Below are 19,638 nucleotides of genomic sequence, written 5' to 3'. Positions count from 1 at the left end.
GTTGATCTCTTGGTATTCCAAGATGTAACAATCTCATTATTACTGCTGTGCTTACCCTCCCTTTCCTACTTGGTTCAGTAATTAATCTCTTTTTGGCCTCACAAACTGCATAATCAGAGGAAACTGGCCTGTGGGATTTTCAGTTCAAGTTTTAAATGTTGCTAGAAAGCATCAGATCTATTTTGTTAGCTGTTAATACCTACAAGAAGACCTTAATTAAAACAAACTCGAACTTTATCGAAGTGAAGCTCTTTATTAACTAAGGCACAGATTAGTTTTTTTTACAGGAACAGGGAGTCAGATTCCCTTATGATATAATGAAACTACAGCTCTGAACTTCACCAAAATGTCATCCAATCGACTGCATCAAAGTATTTGGCCTTGTGCCCCAAAAGAAAAGAGTTATTACACCATTGTTTGCTCACTGACTCCATGCAGTGGCTTTGAAGAAAAAACAGTTGTTGTCAGTGCAACGATTAAGGCCGCAAATGTCAGTATTAATTTTTCGTTAGAAAAGAAAAATCATGATAGCTTGTAGGGAGGATCTGACAGAGGTATACAAAGTCATGGGTGGTGGAGAGAAGATGGACTGTTTGCTATCTCCTTCAGTTAAAAAAAAAACAGAAAAAACAAGAGAAAAAAAAGGAAACCCCTCCAGTTGACCTTCAAATGACACTAGTAAAAGCCAAAGCCACATTTATAACAAATGAAAGGAGTCAGTTCTTCTCATGAGAGGAAGCAATTTGTGGCACTCTTCGCCAGATGACAGGGTGGAAGCAAAAAGCTTACACGCGTGCAAGGGGTACACAAGACAATTACTCTGGACATCACTAAATACACAAACCACTGCAGGACCAGGAAAGTCTCTGAGAATAGTCACGAACTGGTAGAGTAATTGAAGGAAACACCTTGCTGCCCTATTCTTACTCCTTCCTGGACATTCGCTTACAGCCAGTATGGGAGGCTAGGTGGATCCCAAGTCTGAGCCAGTACAGCCACTCTTATGTAGGATGAGCAACCATTAAGAGGATTATCCGGTGAATTCAATGCTGCGAATGATTGCAGAAATGATGCATTAGCTGATTGCACTGGGGTAGCCTGCAGCAGCTGACTCTTTACTGGGTCAGCAGCTGTACACCAGAGAGAAGGGAATATTCTGTTTCTCTCAGCAGCACCCCATGTAACAGTGCAATGCAGCCTTTGCTTCAGGTAGGTGTCAGCAGGGTCACACCTGCGATTCTTCCCTAGGCTACAACAAAAGTGCACAACAGTGTCTTCCGTGGAGCCGTCCAGGAGAAACAGTGAATTTCAGAGTTCTTGGCTCTCCCATCATTTGGTGTTGGAGCAGGGAATATTACCCAAACTAATGCTGTCTCCTGCACAAAGTTCCCTGGAGCATGACAGTGCAGACATGACATGCAGCAGCACTGTCAAGGCTGCCAATGCAGAAGCAAAAGGGCCACAGTAATTACAGAGTTGGTCTTCCTCCTACTCATGAGGAGAAAATATGGAATCTCTTTCCCTCACAAAATAGCTCATGGCTGATTCAGGCTCCATAAGACAGGAAAAGCATCAAATAATCTATGTTTTTACGACTAAAATTGTGTAGGTGATGGCATGGGGATTTTGAAAGGCATTTTCTAATTCATGTGGTGACAGGTATTTTCACGAATGTTAACTGGATGGAATAACTAATTTTTATTCAGATATCAGTTCATAGAGTCATCACTCAGTGTCACAGATACCTTCAGGAACAATACAGACAATGATGTAATATGAACAGTAATTAAAAAAAAAATAATCTCTTCGCAATGTATTAGATATCCTTTCCATTTTATACCCACAAAGTTATGAAAACATCCTTGTTAGAAAGGGGAATAGTGTTAGCAAAGCTGTTAAATGTTCTCTTATCTAAATAAACCATGTCACAAACATTGAAACAGCTATTATTTATACACGGGATTTTTGCCTTGGTTGATATTGGAATATAGGAAGAAGAGCAAAACTGACTCGGTATCTATATGCTGTTCTACCTTGATATTATTTACACTATACTTTAATAACCAGGAATCAGCAGAGGTGTTTCAGACAGAAGTAATAAAAAGCAAAATCTCACAGTTTGCAAAAAACGCATCACTGCTTTTCAATATGAAACTAATACCCTATTCAGTTCCCCTTTCATTTCCTTTTGTTCTCCCAAGACTATTTATATATATGACCTTTTACCTGAGACCATATCTCTTAATAAACAGCTAAAGGTTACTCTGTTTCGCTTCAGTACAACCTTAACCTACTGCAATTATTGCCACAAAACACATACAAAGGTCATGAATTGTGATACGAAAGCAAGAGAGAGATGCGGAAATCCATTATTTTTAGAGAGGACTGCAATATAGAAAAGGAAATGATAAACATAGTAATAATCCTGTGACAGACCTCCATGCTGGCAACTACATCTGTGGAATATCATGGTATTTTCTAGGAGGAAAAGAAAAATGTGTCTCCAGTTGTCCAGGAGGACCAGTTACCGAATGCTGCAAAAAGTTAAACTGGTAATGCTGGGATCAAATATAATGCTAGAACTTGTAAAAGGTTACGAAAACTTCACCGAGTGAATACATTCATCTTCCATGCCCATCCCCACAATTTGCAAGTGCCCATCATATATTAGCTGGCAGGGTTAAGGTGTCATACAATAGGTTAACAATCACAACTCAGCTTCTCATGGCTGAGGTACAAATAAGGAGCCTGCAGCAAAATTTAAGATTAAAAAAAACAAATCAAACAAAAGCAATACAAAGTGATACAACAACATTGCTCTCTTGCTGGGTGTACCTAATATATGTGTGTGTGTGCATGCTCAGTAACAACAGAGCTAAAACCAGTTCCAGGGGAACATTTTATTCTCCCCTGCAATTTTCAAAACCAGAGTCTGATTTATTTATTTACTGTAATGTTATTCATAAATAGAAAAAGTACGATCTAAAAGAAAAACATGACCTAGCTATAGGAGAAACGCAGGCTCTCCAGACCTGCAGCTCATGTTACAGTTGCTTAAGCTCAGTTTTGGAAAAGCTAAATTGCATTTCTGATCTAAAAATCAAAATACTCACAAGGAAAAAACTTTTTCACACATAGAATTCAGCAATGTTACTTTTAAAAGGAGTATCTGATGTTGCAGTAAATTAGGGAGTCCTACATGTCTCTATATTGTTCTAATTACCGGTGCATACAGAGAACAGACCCCTTTCTTACTAGTGAAACTGAGATGTTCACTGCTGGTAATTAAGGTCAGATGCTGCTGGGATCTGCTGGATAGATCAGATTTTCAATAGCATACATATTCAGACACATACAGAGCGTCTGCTCCCTTGTGTCCCTTGCATCACATACTCCTGCTGCTCTTAGACTGCCCTGAGCCCTGTTTATTACAAGTATGTTCTGGGGCACCAGAAATCCTGCAAAGCAGTGGACGTTACAGGCGCACCAGGGTGTGCCAACCAGCTTCTCCTGGGCAAACGGTGGTCTTCAGAGTACCCAAAGGAGGGCTTTTCAAAAATGCATAAGACTTATACTGAAGTCAATGAGCATTTCACTACTCTATAATGGGAAAAAGACTTAATCCAGCACTGAGCCCTTCTGAAGCTCCCACCTTGAAAGTACTACAGGTGAAGCTAATGGCAAAGGTCAGCAAGAATTAAACCCCCCCAGGCTGAAAAGTGTCTTACACCTCACCTCTTTGGATCAGCTCTGACTGCCTGTGTTATGTCCTTGTTACAAAGACAGCACTGACTGCTGATTTATACAGTGGGAATAATGCTGGTCATTTTGTGTAACCTGATTAACTGAATGACTAACTAATGAGAAACAGAATAAACATTCGGAAATATGAACAGCAGGAACCAAGAGATTTGTCTTAGTAGAAAAATTCTCATCCTCCTCCTAACCTTGTTTTTTCCCCATGGGTACACCAAGGATGCTCAGAAACAGCCCGCTAGAGGAGGGGCTCACATGTTTATTTTAGTGTACCTTGTTTCTTTGATGCTTCCCTTTCATATGTTGTTGTACTGACTGAGAGGGACTGCTCTGAAGTGCTAAATCATGATGTCACTCCCCCAAAAAAACCACTACCCCACAACAAAACAACAACAGACAATGAATGAACACCATTTCAAGTAAAACACGTGCAAATACAGACTGGGACACACATACACATATGGATCTTATTTTTTCTACATTGGTATTATCATGGGACAATAACATCACTGGGTATTTGTTTAAACAAAAATTTTAAGAGAGTAAAAGCAAGGTTCCTAGGCATCTCAACTGCTAAGTTTGCCAGCTGCGTTCAAAAACTTTATAGTATACTAGCAATATGGTCAGCAGGATAGAAAGAGATGTTTGTTATATGCCCCTGTTCCCTTTAAATGTGTTAGATCCTAATGTGTTAAAATGAAAATATTGTTGGTGAAACCCTAGCTAAAGAAATAGCAGCATAATAATTTATTACTTTATAGAGTTTAGCATTAACATATTTGTGTAAATATTCAGGATTGCATTTAGTAACACCACAAGTGACAGACTTATAATCTTGTGAATGCTTTAATGAAATTCAGGAACAGAAAAATTCTGTTTTAATACTACACATACAGACTTGTCAAAACCAGCAGAGCTAGAAGCACTGGAAAACTACTTCAAAATTACACAAGAAATTGTTTGGGGGTCATCTGATTTTTTGCTTGCCGTTCTGAATCACAGCCTAAACATAACCATCCTCCTCAGTCCAGACTGAATCTGCTATAGGTGAAGGGTTTGGAGGCTTTAAACTTTCCCCTACAAATCTCATATTGCACATTTCCTGTCAGCTCGCATCTTAAAATGTCATTCTGGCTGAATCACTATATACCCTTCCTATAAACATGCCCATCTGCTCACTGGTGGACAACTGTGAAGTGAATGCTAGCTGAAGAAAGACTAAACAAAAAAAAACAGAGACAGACTTCCACAGGTGCTCCTTCTCCTCACGCACTTTCCACCCATTTTCACATCTCCCATGTAAACCCAGTCCTGCCCTTGGGGGCTCCCTGGCCCAGGCAGGAGAAAACTGGCATGATCTGCCCAAATAAGGGGATACTGAATGAAACAAAAGTGTTTGTTGAGACCTTCAGAAAGGATTTTCAAAGGAGATCAGTTCCCACTGCCTCCTGATGGGAAAGAATTAATCCAGTACTGAAAGCTGACCATTAACACGATGCTAAAACGGTCCCAGACATGAAAGAAGAATAAAGGAAACTATCTAGACCCTGCAGGCTTACCCAGGGCAGCATAACATGGATTAGAAGTGGATGCCTTTTTTCCTGACGTAAATGAGGGATTGCTCTCGTGTCTGCTGAATGTATAAACATGGGGCCAGAGCACCAAGGTGGCAAGGGAGGGAGACTTATTTAGGGGGAGCCCACTCAGACATGGAGCCGGTGAGTTTTCAGCAGTTTCTCCCTGTCAAGGGATTAGATCGTCATGCTAAGGTATTTAAGTGAAAACAGCCGAGGAAGGGAAAAAAACATTTATTAGTGAAGATCTTGCTTTACACGTCTGGGGAAATAATCCAAAACATCGTGGCTTTCAGTGGAGATGGAGCTTTACAACTGACTGCAAAGGGAACAAAGTCAAGCCAAGACAGAGAACTTTTTGACCATCTTACCTTTCCTACTTCTCCCCAGGGATGAAGGGCTCAAATCGTACCAAGGGCTGAATGATTTGGTCTGAGCGTTCAATTGGAATGAGCAAGCAAACACTCCACTTTTTAAAATAGTGCCGCCAAAGTCAGCTGGAGCACTCTTCTTAACATAAAAAAATGCACTTAGGACCTTGCCTGGCTGGGTTGGGCACCACACACTTTGTACTCCCCAAGCACAAACAGATGCAGCTACATGTGGTGGATTGCTTGCCTCCTTAGAAATCTAAGAGCAGGCTTGCAGAACACAGTGCATGCACTTTTGCTGCCACTTGAAGTACAAAGAACTATTTTGCCAACTAATCCTCCCAGCTGAAGTGGCAGCTTTTGTTAGAAAACTGGAAACAAGCAGGATAAAAATGCAAGGAGTTAATTGCATCTAAAATAAAAGGGTTGTTTTGAAACTATTAGTTTTTTGCAAAAGCCAGCAAGAGACCAATTTCTGTAGCTCTTCGGGGAGTGAAATCTGCCTGTTCAGAGGTCATCAGAATGCACCTACATTATATTCACGATGTTAATATTGCACTTTTATAATTTTACTTGACTTTTAACTTTGATTTTTAATTTAATTTTAATGTTATAATTTTAATCTTAGAAATAGACTTGCTTTTTCTTCCACCTCAAGTGAACAGGGGATTGTATTCTATCACCCGGTGGGGGAAGAAAGTGAAAAGCCTTTTGCATTCCTGTCCCAAATATGTAATCAAGCCAGGAACAGCACTACAAACTCATCATGCCAGTGCTTGTGTTCCAGTGCAAACATTTATGTGTTCTGAGCAGACTGGTTCTTAAAACTAGAAGTGCTCTCTCAAGAAGGCATTAGAGGGAAAAGATGAAAAAAATTAGAAAATAAATAATCTTGTAAGCATGCATGACTAGGTAATAGGTTATATGTTTTATTTGAAGACAATAGTGAGCTAAAACATCATACTACTAAAGATGACATGTTTCACCTGAAACCAGTGGAAATCTCTCCAAGAGAACTAAATAAAAATCCTCTTCACTAGCTACCTGGGACTGTTTAGTTTGAAGAAGAGGAGGCTGAGGGGAGACCTCATCACTCTCTACAACTACTTGAAAGGACATTGTAGAGAGGTTGGTGCTGGTCTCTTCTCACAGGTAATTAGCGATAGAACAAGAGGGAATGGCTTCAAGCTGCAACCGGGTAGGTTTAGGCTGGACATTAGGAAAAAATTCTTCACAGAAAGAGTGGTCAGACACTGGAATAGGCTGCCCAGGGAGGTGGTGGACTCACCATCCCTGAATGTGTTTAAGACTCGTTTAGATGTGCTGTTAAGGGATATGGTGTAGGAGAGAACTTTGTAGAGTGGAGTTGATGGTTGGACTCGATGATCCCAAAGGTCTTTTCCAACCTAAACGATTCTATGATTCTATCTTTGATCATTAGAGAAGCCTAATCACTGTTATTCAAAGGTCCCATTTCATTACAGTTGTAACAATACAGCATTGGGTAGCTGTACAACAAAGGACTATATGCAGCTGCAATTCGAACACCACTTTAAGATATTTGGAAATGAAAGGTCCTAATTCAAAATGATTGGTTTTGTTGTTACTTTAGGGTTTGTAAAATTATTTATTCAAGAAGATGATAAAATTGGCAATACCACAACTCAGGACTGACTAATTTTTCATCACATGGGTTATCATTCAGTTTAGTGCCACAAAAATCTATCAATCAGGACTGCACCTACACACACCAGGAATTCTGTTCCAAAGTAAAACATAAAGAACATTTTATTATAATACCCTGGCATTTATAATGTGATAAATGCACAGCAGTGCAGATATACTGTCAGAGAATTATTTGTTCACATGTAACACTGCCCAATAAAAAATAGCTATTTATAATCCTGAAAATCTGAACACAGAGCAGGTAACTAATCAGAACACTCAGCCCACTTCTCCACCCACTTCTCTCTAACTAGCAGAGCCTATTGATCAACAGGCTGAGACTCTTCCAGACCTTCACTGCGTTAGGAAATTAAAATGAAGCTTGGATAAAAGTCTTAAGGATTGTAATAATAGCTGGCTGCAAATGAGACCTGTAAACCCCAACAAATCCCAACTTATTTTGGAATTAAAGAAAAAAAATAATCAAACCTCATAATTCTTTTATGGGAAGGAATTTCCGTGTATATATATATATATATACACACACACACACAGATTTCTGAAGAAAGTACATGTTATACTTCCACCTACTGGCCACCTGCCTGGAAGATCACATGGATCTCATTCTCCTAGGTGGAATGAGAAACTCTTCCAGGAGTGAGAAACTTCCTTCCAGGGAAGGCATCATGAACCTGACAGTTAAATTTCCTATTGAAATAGAAACTATTCTAAGACAGATTTTCTATTTTGTGAAAATCGCAATTTTTTTTTAACACAGACGTTTCCAAAGAAAAAGTCCCCACCATTTCTAACTATAATCCTACCATATGCCTAAGCAACGAGCAAGAGGAAGCTTTACAATCCTGGGAACAAAGCAAGGACTGGAACGAAGCTTGCAAACGTTTCTAGCTCCCTTACTTTCTGATTTATGATCCACTAGAAAGCAAGCTAAGAAATCCCGTTGCCTGGCACAACTTGTCTTTCCCAATGACTGAGCAATCTTTGAAAGAAGAAATATAACTGGAGTGAAGGTGTTCCTGTGCTTCCTCAGTGCACATACACAGTGAGAATAGCAGTTCAACTACCAACAGCCCTACAGAATCACATCTCTTTTTCCCCATCTCTAAATTTTAACAACTTTTGGCTTCCTTAAAACAGACTTCCTTTAAACTGTGGCAATCTGTAACTGATTGAAATGCTCTTACTTGTTCTGGAAGTCTGTAGCATCATGGATTTCCCCCAGCTATGACCAACATGGTAGACGAGATGCAACTTGCTCCACTTGAGCTGTTTTTCCTTTCCAATAAAACGCTCAAAGAGAAGCTTGATGCTTTCATGACTTTATCTGAATGATCCACATATTCTGGTTTTCATTTTAAGAGCACAGTACTTTCCGCTTTTAAAAATCCACTGATTTTATGACCAAAGTGTGGGAAAGCCTTAAGATATCCAGACCATGAAGTGTTAGGAGTTACGCAAGTTCGGGAAGATGTTAAATATCACCGAGTACATGACAGGAGGTACATTCCCATATTGGGATGGAACAGCATGAGACACTACTCCCCTGTTTCTCAGTATTTGCTCAAAATTAATGATTTAGGGTTGATGTCAACTTCAAAAAAAGATAATTATGAGGGGATGATGTGAAGCAACAGGTACCTAAGCCATCTCAAGAATGACCAAAGACTGCAGGGGCAAATAATATTCTCACAATGCTTTTAGAGACTGTTTTTCTAGTTGAGATTTCAGCACTGAAGTAAGAGCCCGAAGCCATAAAAAAAAAAGACATGAAAAAGCAGGGCTAATTTTGTAATGCAGTAAGCTAGAAAAGCATACTAGATCTCTTAGAGTAGTGCGTTGTTCAATGTTGTGCTATTTGATATGTTTCTTTCCTTTTTTAAACCACTGTTACTAGGTTTCTAGTTTTGATTCAAGTTAGTCGGGCAAATTTGTGGCGTTCTTCTCCCCATATTAGAAGTTTCATGCATATAGGTGCTCTTTCTCTTAATCAAGAAACACCTGGATAAGCACCGATGGCTTTGATCATCATAAGGTTAATCTCTTAAAACAATCTAAAACCTAATTTCTTCCTATAAGTACCTCTACCCTCATTTTGGGAACCTTACCTTTGGGTAAGACAAACAGCAGCATTTCAAACGAAAGGAGGCATTAATGCTTGTCTAAAAAGTGTCTCTATAAGCCCTAGCCTCACACTGTACACCCAGGAGATCACATAAGGCATCTCACATTACCACAAGCACTGTACTAACCTAGAGGAAAAGCTATCTCCACATTCAAGAACATAAAAGAAAGGATGGCAAAGAAAAACAGACTGTGGATGGGCTACAGAATGTCTGCACAACGACTAGAGGTGATGGAAGGCCACGTAGTATCAAGAGTGCTGGAGCTTTTTCATTTCACTACAGACTGCCAGCCTTCTCTCTGGAATGGGAATGAAGGGCTAGCAAATTTGAGTACGGTAAGAATAGCAGGACAGGGATGTAGGAATTTGGGAGAAAAATGTAAATATGGAAAAGAGAGGAAGGAGAGAGGGTGAAAGCAATCATGGGAAAGGTATCAGTGTAATGACTCAGGGTGAAACACTGGCAATACAGCAAGTGATTTGGAGGAGAGGATGACAGAAATACCCCAGAAGGAAGTGAGCAAGGTCACCTAAGTCTCCCCTCCTCACCCTCCTGCTGCTCACAATGTAAAAGCTAAAATAACCCATTTAGATAAATGCAGCTGAGTTTGGTAAAGGGCAGGCCCTCATTTTCTTCCCTTTCCTTGCCATCTGCTCCCCCATTCCACCATGGCCCATGCTTGAATGCAACACCCTTAAAATCAACAGGGCCTCAGTTTATGAGAGTGTTGTCCTGAGCATCCTATGTTTTTCACTCCTTCTAACAGGATTACTTGGCGAATCTCTCTCTAGCTACCTGTAGATATGAATTCATCAATGGCTTTTGGAGAAGCAGTAACTTTGCTTACAAATGGCTTGCTATTTTCTGAACAATGTGACCCGGGTCATGTAAAATAATTCTCTGAGGCATTTGTTCTTTTATGACACAGATCAGCCAGCTCCTACTGTACGTAATAGTTCACACATTAACAAACTGGCAATCACACTTCTCTACTGAATCTCATTTATTACTACTTGGCTTTCTCTTCGAGTGCACCATCTCTAATTTGTTATACAAATTGGCTAGGATAGGGGATATCTGCTAGGATACAAGAAAACTAACCTTTGGGAATAGTATAAAGCATCCTTTCAAAGTGCCACCTGTCAATCCCAACAAGCACTTATGTGGCTTTGCTACATGACGTTAGATGCTTGTATTTCTTGTGTTTGAGTGTTTGTCTTTGTTAAGCTAGAAAACTTCCCGCCCAAATTAGATGGACAAGGAACAAGGTCAAATTTTTGCAGCAGACTGCCAACTGAATTTGGAAGCTGTCAACAAGATCCAAAGACACAAATACAATGTAAGCCCTTGTGTTTAGGAGTGGCTCATTCCTCTCAGGCAGTCAGCTGTCTCCTGAGGCTAAGCAATAGGCAACATTGTTCATCTCACTTGAGTAACTATCTTTCAGGCTATTTTGTTGGAGTAATTCTGGTTGTCACCATGCTCTTTGATAGCTCAGATCTCTGAACTGCTGTGGGAAATTTCCCAGATCTCCACCTTTATGCATTCCCAATTACTAGTAAGTCCTTAGAAGTGAAAGACTGCCTTGGCTTTTGCAACTGGCTGAAGCTTGAAGGAGACGGAGGCAGATCTGAAGCCTTTCTTCTGGGCTCTAAAGTACTGCAGCTTTTTACAATTTAGTTCTTCTTAACCTGTTTTTGTTACTGAAGTGACCGTCAGCTGCTAAACATCACTCTCATCTGCCAGGCAGATTAATTCCATTACCCAGAAGCTACTGTGACTTCAGTAACATACATCAGGGAGGACACTGCAGAAGCTACTGTGACTTCAATAACACATATCAGGAAGGACACTGCAAGTCATCAGTCCTTCTATCTCCTTCCATAGAAACATTTTAGGTGAACGCTAGTAGCAGCTAAAAGACTAAAAAACTAAAGACTTCCTCTGATTCACCACATAAGAAAAGAACCAACCCTTCTAAAGGGTCTGACTTGTACAGATTGCCCTGCAGTTCAGGTTCAACAGACCCTCCAGCAATATACTGCAAAGGCAGAGGTGTTTTCAGCTGATTTCACTTCACTGGCAGAACCTGGGCTCACACTAAACTTCTTGTTCTGCCAAGGTGAAAGACACTATATTTTTATAACTTATTTTCTGACGACTTCCATTCCAGCCAGTGAAGGATACGGTGATTTTATCAGTGGGTGCTTGCAAAACCCTACCAAAGGAAGGCATGTAGTTCAACCGTCCCACACTCAAGAGCTCATATCTTGGACAGGAGTAATTATCTGCACAGCTAACACACAAAAAGAAATAAGGCAATTGCAAACCACCCTCATGACTGTTTTCTGCGCAAACTTCAGGTTGCTTCCTGTAGTAGAGACAGCACAAGCCAGAACAAGGCACTTCTGGCTGCCCTACTTATTTTTGTCGACTTTTTCTGAATTTTAGAATCCTCTGATGTTACACACATGCCCTCCTCCCACCAAAGACATTATACTTTAATTATATCACTTTTATTTAACAGGTCCAATGTACTTTCTTCAAATAGTAGCTACTATTTAATGCTTCTCTTCAAGTGCACTCAGAAATGGCTGTTCTGAGTCAGAACATGTGATTTTTAAATTCAGGTACGTGTTCAAGACAAGCAGACGTCGTAGTGCCCAAGACTAGAGGCCCTCATACTATCCTAAAGTATGAAAGCTTATCATCACTGATGTACCCCAATAAATGATCACCATGGCAGAATGCTTGAATATTTCCTAGAACTATTTTGCCGCCTCATTTAAAAACATTTAATTTTTAAACAGACATATTTCCTATATAAATAACAGTGAGTAGCTAACAAAGAATAAAGATGTTTAACAGAATCAAATTCCAGACTAGTAATGAAAATTAGCCTGTTGGCAGAATCGATTTGCAAACTGTATACCATCAATAGCACAGAACATTATTACAACAATGCTTGCCTCCCACTTACCTAAATGATTTCTGAATTGAAGCCTGCAATAAGCCTGCATTATTGATTTGCTATAAGAAAATGAAATATTAGAGATACTCACTTTTACCAAAATAATTCTTGCTAGCTCTTCACACACAGGCTTTTCTTCATCCTTCTTCAAACCTTCCAATTCAAACAAGGTATTGTAATTTTCCAGCATTTTTGTCATTATCTTGTTGCAGATCTCCTGTTCTTTTATACCTTCAAATCCAGAGGGCACGCTAAAATTGGATGTAACACAGAGCAGAGCGTTATAGGTACTCAACATACAAAATTTCCCGCACAGAGCCTCTGTAACATTTCAGTTGCGGATACAGGATGGCAAATAGGCAGAGGAAACTTTGTTTCGCAACGGAGGACTGTGTCTATGGTGTTAACAGCTATCACTGTTTGCAGTTTTTCTTACTGATATTAAATACCGTATCTGTTGGTCAAACTATCTACTCCACAGAATAGAGGTAGAAATCTAATTGAGACAAACACCAAATGAGATACCACCAACTTTGCTAAACGTTGGGTTCATGACTGCAACACAGACAGCACTGAGGCATTTAAATGCTCTGAACTGTTAATGAGAAGAGTCAGATTCCTCCAAAAACGTGGTTTGTGATAACCCCAAAGGTATACAAGAAGGATGAGTCAAAAAAATTAAAAAACCCCCACATCCTGAGCAGAACACTAAAAGTAAAAGTTAAGCAAGATCTTTGCAGCCTCAGACAACCCCATGCTGTACAACAGATTTCTTAATCTAACTTTCGAGTTGCCGTTTCTATTGAAGGTAGGCTCGTAACTCACAGGCTTTTTAAAACATGGCTGCCTTCTGCAGAAGAGCCTAAGAGATTCATATAAAAACAGGTTTCTAACCTCCACTTTCTGTAAGAATAACCAACTACTTGGCTGCAGAAGAATCAACTTCTTGCTCTCTTGAAACAGGCCCCTGTGCAGCCAGAAATTGCTTGCCACAGACCTTAAAGGCACACACAAAAGGAAGTGCAAGATACTAACGTGGAAGAAGTGTCATATTCCAGTCTATGCTCTTTTGCCTTCCTTATGTGTTTCACACAACCCTGTCATGTGGTAAAAAGACATATTACTCACAACAGGGTGCACAATTAATTGAAGCATCTAATGATCATCTGCTGGAATGTAGGCTTTCTGCACGTTTAAAGGACTTTGGTGACTAAAACTGACTTAGAATTCTGTTTTAATGCAAAAGTAAGATCTCTGAAGACTTCTTCAGCATTTAAAACACTTCTCCAGTCATCCAGTGTTTCCCATTGTACAGTATTTCCAGTAGATACATTCTCCTCTCAATAATCCACAAAGTGGCTGCATGGATATTAGTTTTCTAAGGATCTTATAAAGTGGCAGAGACTGCAGATCAGGAGGTACAGAAAACATGGGAAAAGATTTAAGGGGAAGAAGCACGGCAAAAAAAAAACAGAAACAAAAAAAAAGTTTCAAACGTTTTTTGGCTGAGGACAACTCGTGGTTGTACGAGAGGAAAAAACAACTCAAATCCCCAAAAGTTAAGCAAATGCCACCTGAGCTATTTTACAGGGATGTAATTTCAAAGTAAAGCATTGCTTACTATAATCAGCAAATTAAAATTTACTTTGAATGCTAAATGATGTGCTATAGAGTTGTCACGGCACAAAACTTTCTTGATAATTCAGGCAAATCCTGACTGTTACCTTCCTGATGTGTTTCTCCAAAACAGGGTACCACTGAAATAAGGCTGACAACCCATGAACTTCATTCCCAGGAAATGGACTGGAAATGTAATAGAGCAAGTTCAAGTCAAAATAAAGACTCCAGACAGCTTCAATGAGTTGCAGAGCAGAACCTTGACCTAAACCACATCTGCTGGGAATTACAGCCAACACCTCCCTACTGGCACAGCTAACACCAAAAAACTCTTCCTGGTTGAAAAACAGTCCAGCCTATAAAGTTTCCACAAAGCACACAAACAGTATTTAATTTCAGCACAATTTCATACATTTCTTGCCCTCCCTTCTCTATATTACTTTGTCAGTTAAACTTTATGAAATCAAATCTGAGAAAAGTCCAACATCTTATTCTGAACAATTCTGTACGCGTATGGTGAGATGCATATGCAGAACACAGGGCTAAAGCTTACAGCTTTAGTCTTCTTTTATCACCCCTCTTGGAATGTAATCAACCAGAGCAGCATTAATTGTTTCATTTTAATATTAGTGTAACATACTTTATCCATTACCATCTCTCTGCCACTTAAACAGGCATATTTTACAAAGTTTCTCATTTATTTTTTCCTTTAATTGCTCTTTTTAGACCTCCATCATGGCAAAGACTATTATACTCTCTGAGCTATCCATGGTGACCTTTTCCCTGCAATAAATCTTCAGCTCAGGCTATATATGAAGTTTAGATTATGAGCATGCACCACCCTACATATTTATACAAGTTAAAACCCATCTGTTGCCACACTGCATGATCTACCAGCCTACTAGACTTTGCTGAAAATGTATGCAAAAAAAAGAATATCTTACTTTAGCTTTTCTTAGTCTTAAAAGTTGTAATATCCACAAATTTCTCTTCAACTCACTAGAAAAACCCAGTCTTATGAGAGAGGATTCCTCACACTACCACTTTGATGATGCACACCCTACTCCTTGGAAATTTTTCATTTTCTTTTGTGAAGACCTTATTAAAACATTTCAGCAAAACTGTGTTAGTAGTCATGGTTCCTTAATGTCTAAGTTGCGTGTTAATTAGGCACTATAACTGCGTCGCTTAGGGAGTCAGATGCACATCTTACTCTGGTTACAAAATCCTCAACAGCAGGACTGGATCCCCTTATAGACACGTTATGTACAAACTACTTCAGTATCAGCACCAGAAACAGCAGTGGAAAATCAGTTTCACTACCAGAAACACATTTTCTAGAAGGGAGGCATAAACCTGTACTTTCTGTGGTCATTTCTAGAAGAAAAAAATGTTGATGGGTTCAGGTCAATCTTAGAGATTTGAGCTGGAAAACTCCCACTGAGTTATTGTAGTAGCTTGCGAAGTCACAAGCAGATACATAGCACAGGCAGTGACAAAGGCAAATTCTATGATGTCCCCCCTTAGATTCCTCGGACACCCTGCCCTTCCCAGAGACATGCTCAGAGTGATCTGTGTGCAAAGCACAATGGCTCCACATCAAGTATTTGGAAAAAATGTGCTTTCTCTAAAGGAGGCATGTGCATTAATAGCATCTGACTCAGACAAGCAGGGCCGAGGGCAAAGGTGCATTAGTACCACAAGTTTTACAGGATATTAAAGGCTGAAATTATTGGTGAAGCCACTTTAAAGCAGAAAAAGCAGTAGTTAAAAGTTAAAAGATTACTTGGGAATAGGATCAAGTCATTAGCCCTTTATTTCAAAACATGACACCTAGTAGTATTTCACACTTCTGCACAATGTGCTACCAGCATGCCCGGCCCACCCGCCACAGCTCCATGCAGTCCAGCATCCACTTGTTCTTTGGGTTCTTCCAGACCACTTTAAGCCAAGCGTGTATCTGGTTCCATGGGGATGCTCAAGAAAGCTAGTCTCAAACGAGTTAAACCACATCAAAGCCCTGTGTCACAACTCTTACTCAGAACTGAAGTGACCTGAGGTCAGATAAACACACTGTGAAAGAATTACTTACATTTCATGCATTATTTAAATGAATTTACCTCAGGGTCCCTGTGAACAAGCTGTAACAGGCTAAATGCAGAGTGGGCTCATGAGAGAGCAAATCACCAGACTCTATTGAGAGTTGTGCAGTAACACATCCAAACACAAATGCAACTGGCATGGGACAGGCTCTGTCACCATCCACCACACCTGAGAAACTCACTTCAAGCGGAAACGAGGGCCAGGAGGACTTGGGGTGTAGTCATCCGCCTTTAATAAACTGGACTGAGATCACTGAACTGATTTCCCCAGGCAGAAGCTGCTGACAGCTCCCTCTCACAACTGAGAACCGGTGATTTCCATGTGAAACTGTGCATCTCATTACGAATTCCCAACGGTGTTAGACCCCACCCTGTCTGAGATGAAGAATGCACATTACCATTTCCTTAAGTGGCTCTGCAGTAGTAGCTCACACGGAATGACAGTACTGTAATCCTAATTTACAAACCACCGAGGGCTGTATGCTCTGTCTTCTCAGACTGCTACTTTTGCTGTTTGTACAGGACCTTTTGTAGAGGAGAACCACAAAGCCCCCTTACCATTCTCCTAGGGAATCCCACAAGAAATGAAGGGACTCAGAGGACAGGGAACAGTACACGGGTTTTTTGTTTCTCCATCCCTTGCAAAACATTTTCATTAGTGCCTCAGATGCCCATGAGCCCCTCAACAATCAAAACTGGAGGTTTTGATAGCAGCGCTGCAGTATATCTTAAGAGGTTACAACTTCAGGCAGGCTGCTCTGTCCCTCTAGACAGACATTACTGTGTCATAGAATCATAGAATCTTTATGGTCGGAAAGGACCTTTGAGATCATCGAGTCCAACCAAACACCATCTCTGACACTAGAGCATGCCCTGAAGTGCCACATCTAGACATTTCTTAAACACCTCTAGGGATGGTGTCTATAACAGATGTGGCCTTGTGGCCACAACTTGGACCTGTTCTTCAGCTGGTCAAAGTGATTTGTCTTAGCACACTGGACCACAAACTGCTGCAGCTGAAAACAGGCACGTATTCAAATCTGCAGACTCTGCTGCAAGATCAGAGGCTAACAGGTAGCTAAAGACACAGCAACACTAAGTTGAGGCAGGTGTTTATCTCAGTGTGTGCGAGTCATTTACATGCTCTGCATCGTTTACAAACTTACATCTCACCAGTTTGGATCAAATGCAAGGACATATGTCACCACTGCTATTTTATAGAAGAATCTTAGCTTCTGAGACATTGGAGAATCCCATGAGGCATCTGTCTACCTTTTAAAATCTCTTCTAGATTGTTTTCTATAACATCAGATTTAGGAGTCTAAATCGACTCAGTAATTCCATTTCTGTCTACATCACTTGTAGCAGAGGCATAATGCAAAAGGCAGGCAATGCAAGTAATGCAAAGCCATTAGAGTGATGCCGCGGCAAAGACTTTACTGACTGGATTAATTTATACGCCAAATCTTTTGCTCCAGCAAAACCTCAATTTTTCATCAGGAAACTACAGTGGTAGTAGGCAGCTTTGAAAGTGCAACCTACACAAAGGTAGACAAAGGTCAGTTCATAGCCTAACACCCATGCAGAAAGCACATCATTCCCATCTCCAAATATTTCTAGACGGAGCCTCTTCAAAAATGCTCCTTGCGATTGTATTTGAGCTGTACTGTTGAACTCAAACACCATTTTCTTTTGCACATATTAGGAAAAAGTTCTTCACTAAGAGAGTGGCCAAGCACTGTAACAAGCTCCCCAGGGAAATGGTCATGGCCCCAAGCCTGTTAGTGTTCAAGAAGCATTCAGACAACAATCTCAGATACATGGTTTAAATTTTATGTTGCATTGTGTGGAGACAGGAGTTAGACTCTATGATCTTCATGGGCCCCTTCTAATTCAGGATATTCTATGATAGTAGTTTTTCAAGTGAAACTGCTCTTCCATGTAAATTCTGTGTGTATGCTTTATTGCCAATCCTCAATCAAGATCAGAAGAACATTTTCAACCCAGGGCCGTAACTTATTTTCATGGAGTTTTTCAACAAAGGTATATATCAAAAGGTTTAGAATAATAATAATAATAATACCCAACCAAAAAAGGCCAAAACCAAACCACAGAACATTTCCTATTGAAATAATCACTATTTCATTCAAGAGATATAATAGGAAATATCGTGACACCTGGCATTGGACAGATCATAAAAGAGAAACTTCTCAACTGAAACTTCAAGGAGTGAGTGTTCATTAAGAGAACAGAGGACTTGAGATGGAATTTGGCCAGAACAGCCCTCCACATACGAAGAGAGCAATGCATCTTTAGCAATCATGAGTTTATTTTACGTATCAGGCATTCAATGGACTCCATATGACAAAGCTGGGTACACAACAGAAAAGAAAGAGGAGAAGAAAACAAAAACCTATCACTGAAAGGCTCAGCAATATAGTCCCCTATGCACTTCCCAAAGAGGAGGCAAGCACTGCTGGGTATTTAATATGATTATGGATGAGAACATTTATGGCCTTCCTATATTATGTTTGATGCTTTAAAATTGCATCATAGGGTATAGCATACTGAATTCTTATGAAAAACAACTCCTTTACCCTGCTGGCAAATGCAGTATTTAAAATCTATAAAAACCCTGTAAGAAAGATTATGTTGCGTGCTCCAATTTGCAATAATGAATGTTAGAACAACAATTTTCAGTACTCGCTTTGACCCTGATCCTGGACTTAGAATTGGTTTTAAGACTAATGTAGGATTGGGACTGCACTGCGTGAAAACCAAGTCCATCCACATAATGTTTCAAAGGCCAACATTACTCACTGCGGAGCTCCAGTTCAGACCCTCTGCTTTCACTTCAGCTTCATATACCCAATCCGTGTAGGCTTCAAAGCTGCTAGAAACCAAGGTAAGGCATTCACGCAGAACTTTAGATCAGATTTTAATTATTACAAATTCAGCAACACATTGGAGATCTTTTTGAATCTCTGAAATACCTACAGCTACCCTACAGACAATCTACCTTTTCTTCATACCTAATGCTTTCTTGTACAACCCTTCAGGTAACTTCTATCACGTAGTCATCATCTAACTCATGCGTTTGCCAGCCACTTTTTTGGGGATGGAGCAATCCCTTACAACATGCTTAATCTCTGTTGGAATGACATAGTCAGATTAGTGAGGGCTTGAATGATGGAGGCCACACACAGATCATCCTTTGAGAGAGCACTACAAAAAAGGATGCAAATGGATCCTCTGCTTACTCTGTAACTGGTAGACCTCACACCTCTTATCCTCCCAACCAAAGGACAGGATGAGTACAACAGTCCCTCTGACGCTCAGCTCCAAGAGAGCATGGGAAGGGAAAGAAAACCCAGCTGGTCCTCTCCTTCAGCACAACCTGTGAGAGCCAAGCAGAGACGCACAGCAGGCCACAACTAA

General features: G+C 40.1%; 1 protein-coding gene across 5 annotated transcripts in view; it reads right to left on the bottom strand.

Annotated features, from left to right (window-relative positions):
• FAM13A (family with sequence similarity 13 member A) overlaps nucleotides 1-19,638 on the bottom strand; it is a 136,509-nt gene that overhangs the window by 96,883 nt on the left and 19,988 nt on the right. For all 5 annotated transcript variants that reach the window (XM_063335059.1, XM_063335060.1, XM_063335061.1 and 2 more), the window contains exon 5: nucleotides 12,573-12,732. In XM_063335059.1, the coding sequence (XP_063191129.1) occupies nucleotides 12,573-12,732 (160 nt within the window). The remainder of the gene's footprint in view (nucleotides 1-12,572; nucleotides 12,733-19,638) is intronic.

Source organism: Chroicocephalus ridibundus, chromosome 5, assembly GCF_963924245.1.
Source record: "Chroicocephalus ridibundus chromosome 5, bChrRid1.1, whole genome shotgun sequence".
NCBI lineage: Eukaryota > Metazoa > Chordata > Aves > Charadriiformes > Laridae > Chroicocephalus > Chroicocephalus ridibundus.
This window is presented reverse-complemented; position numbering and strand designations above follow the sequence as displayed.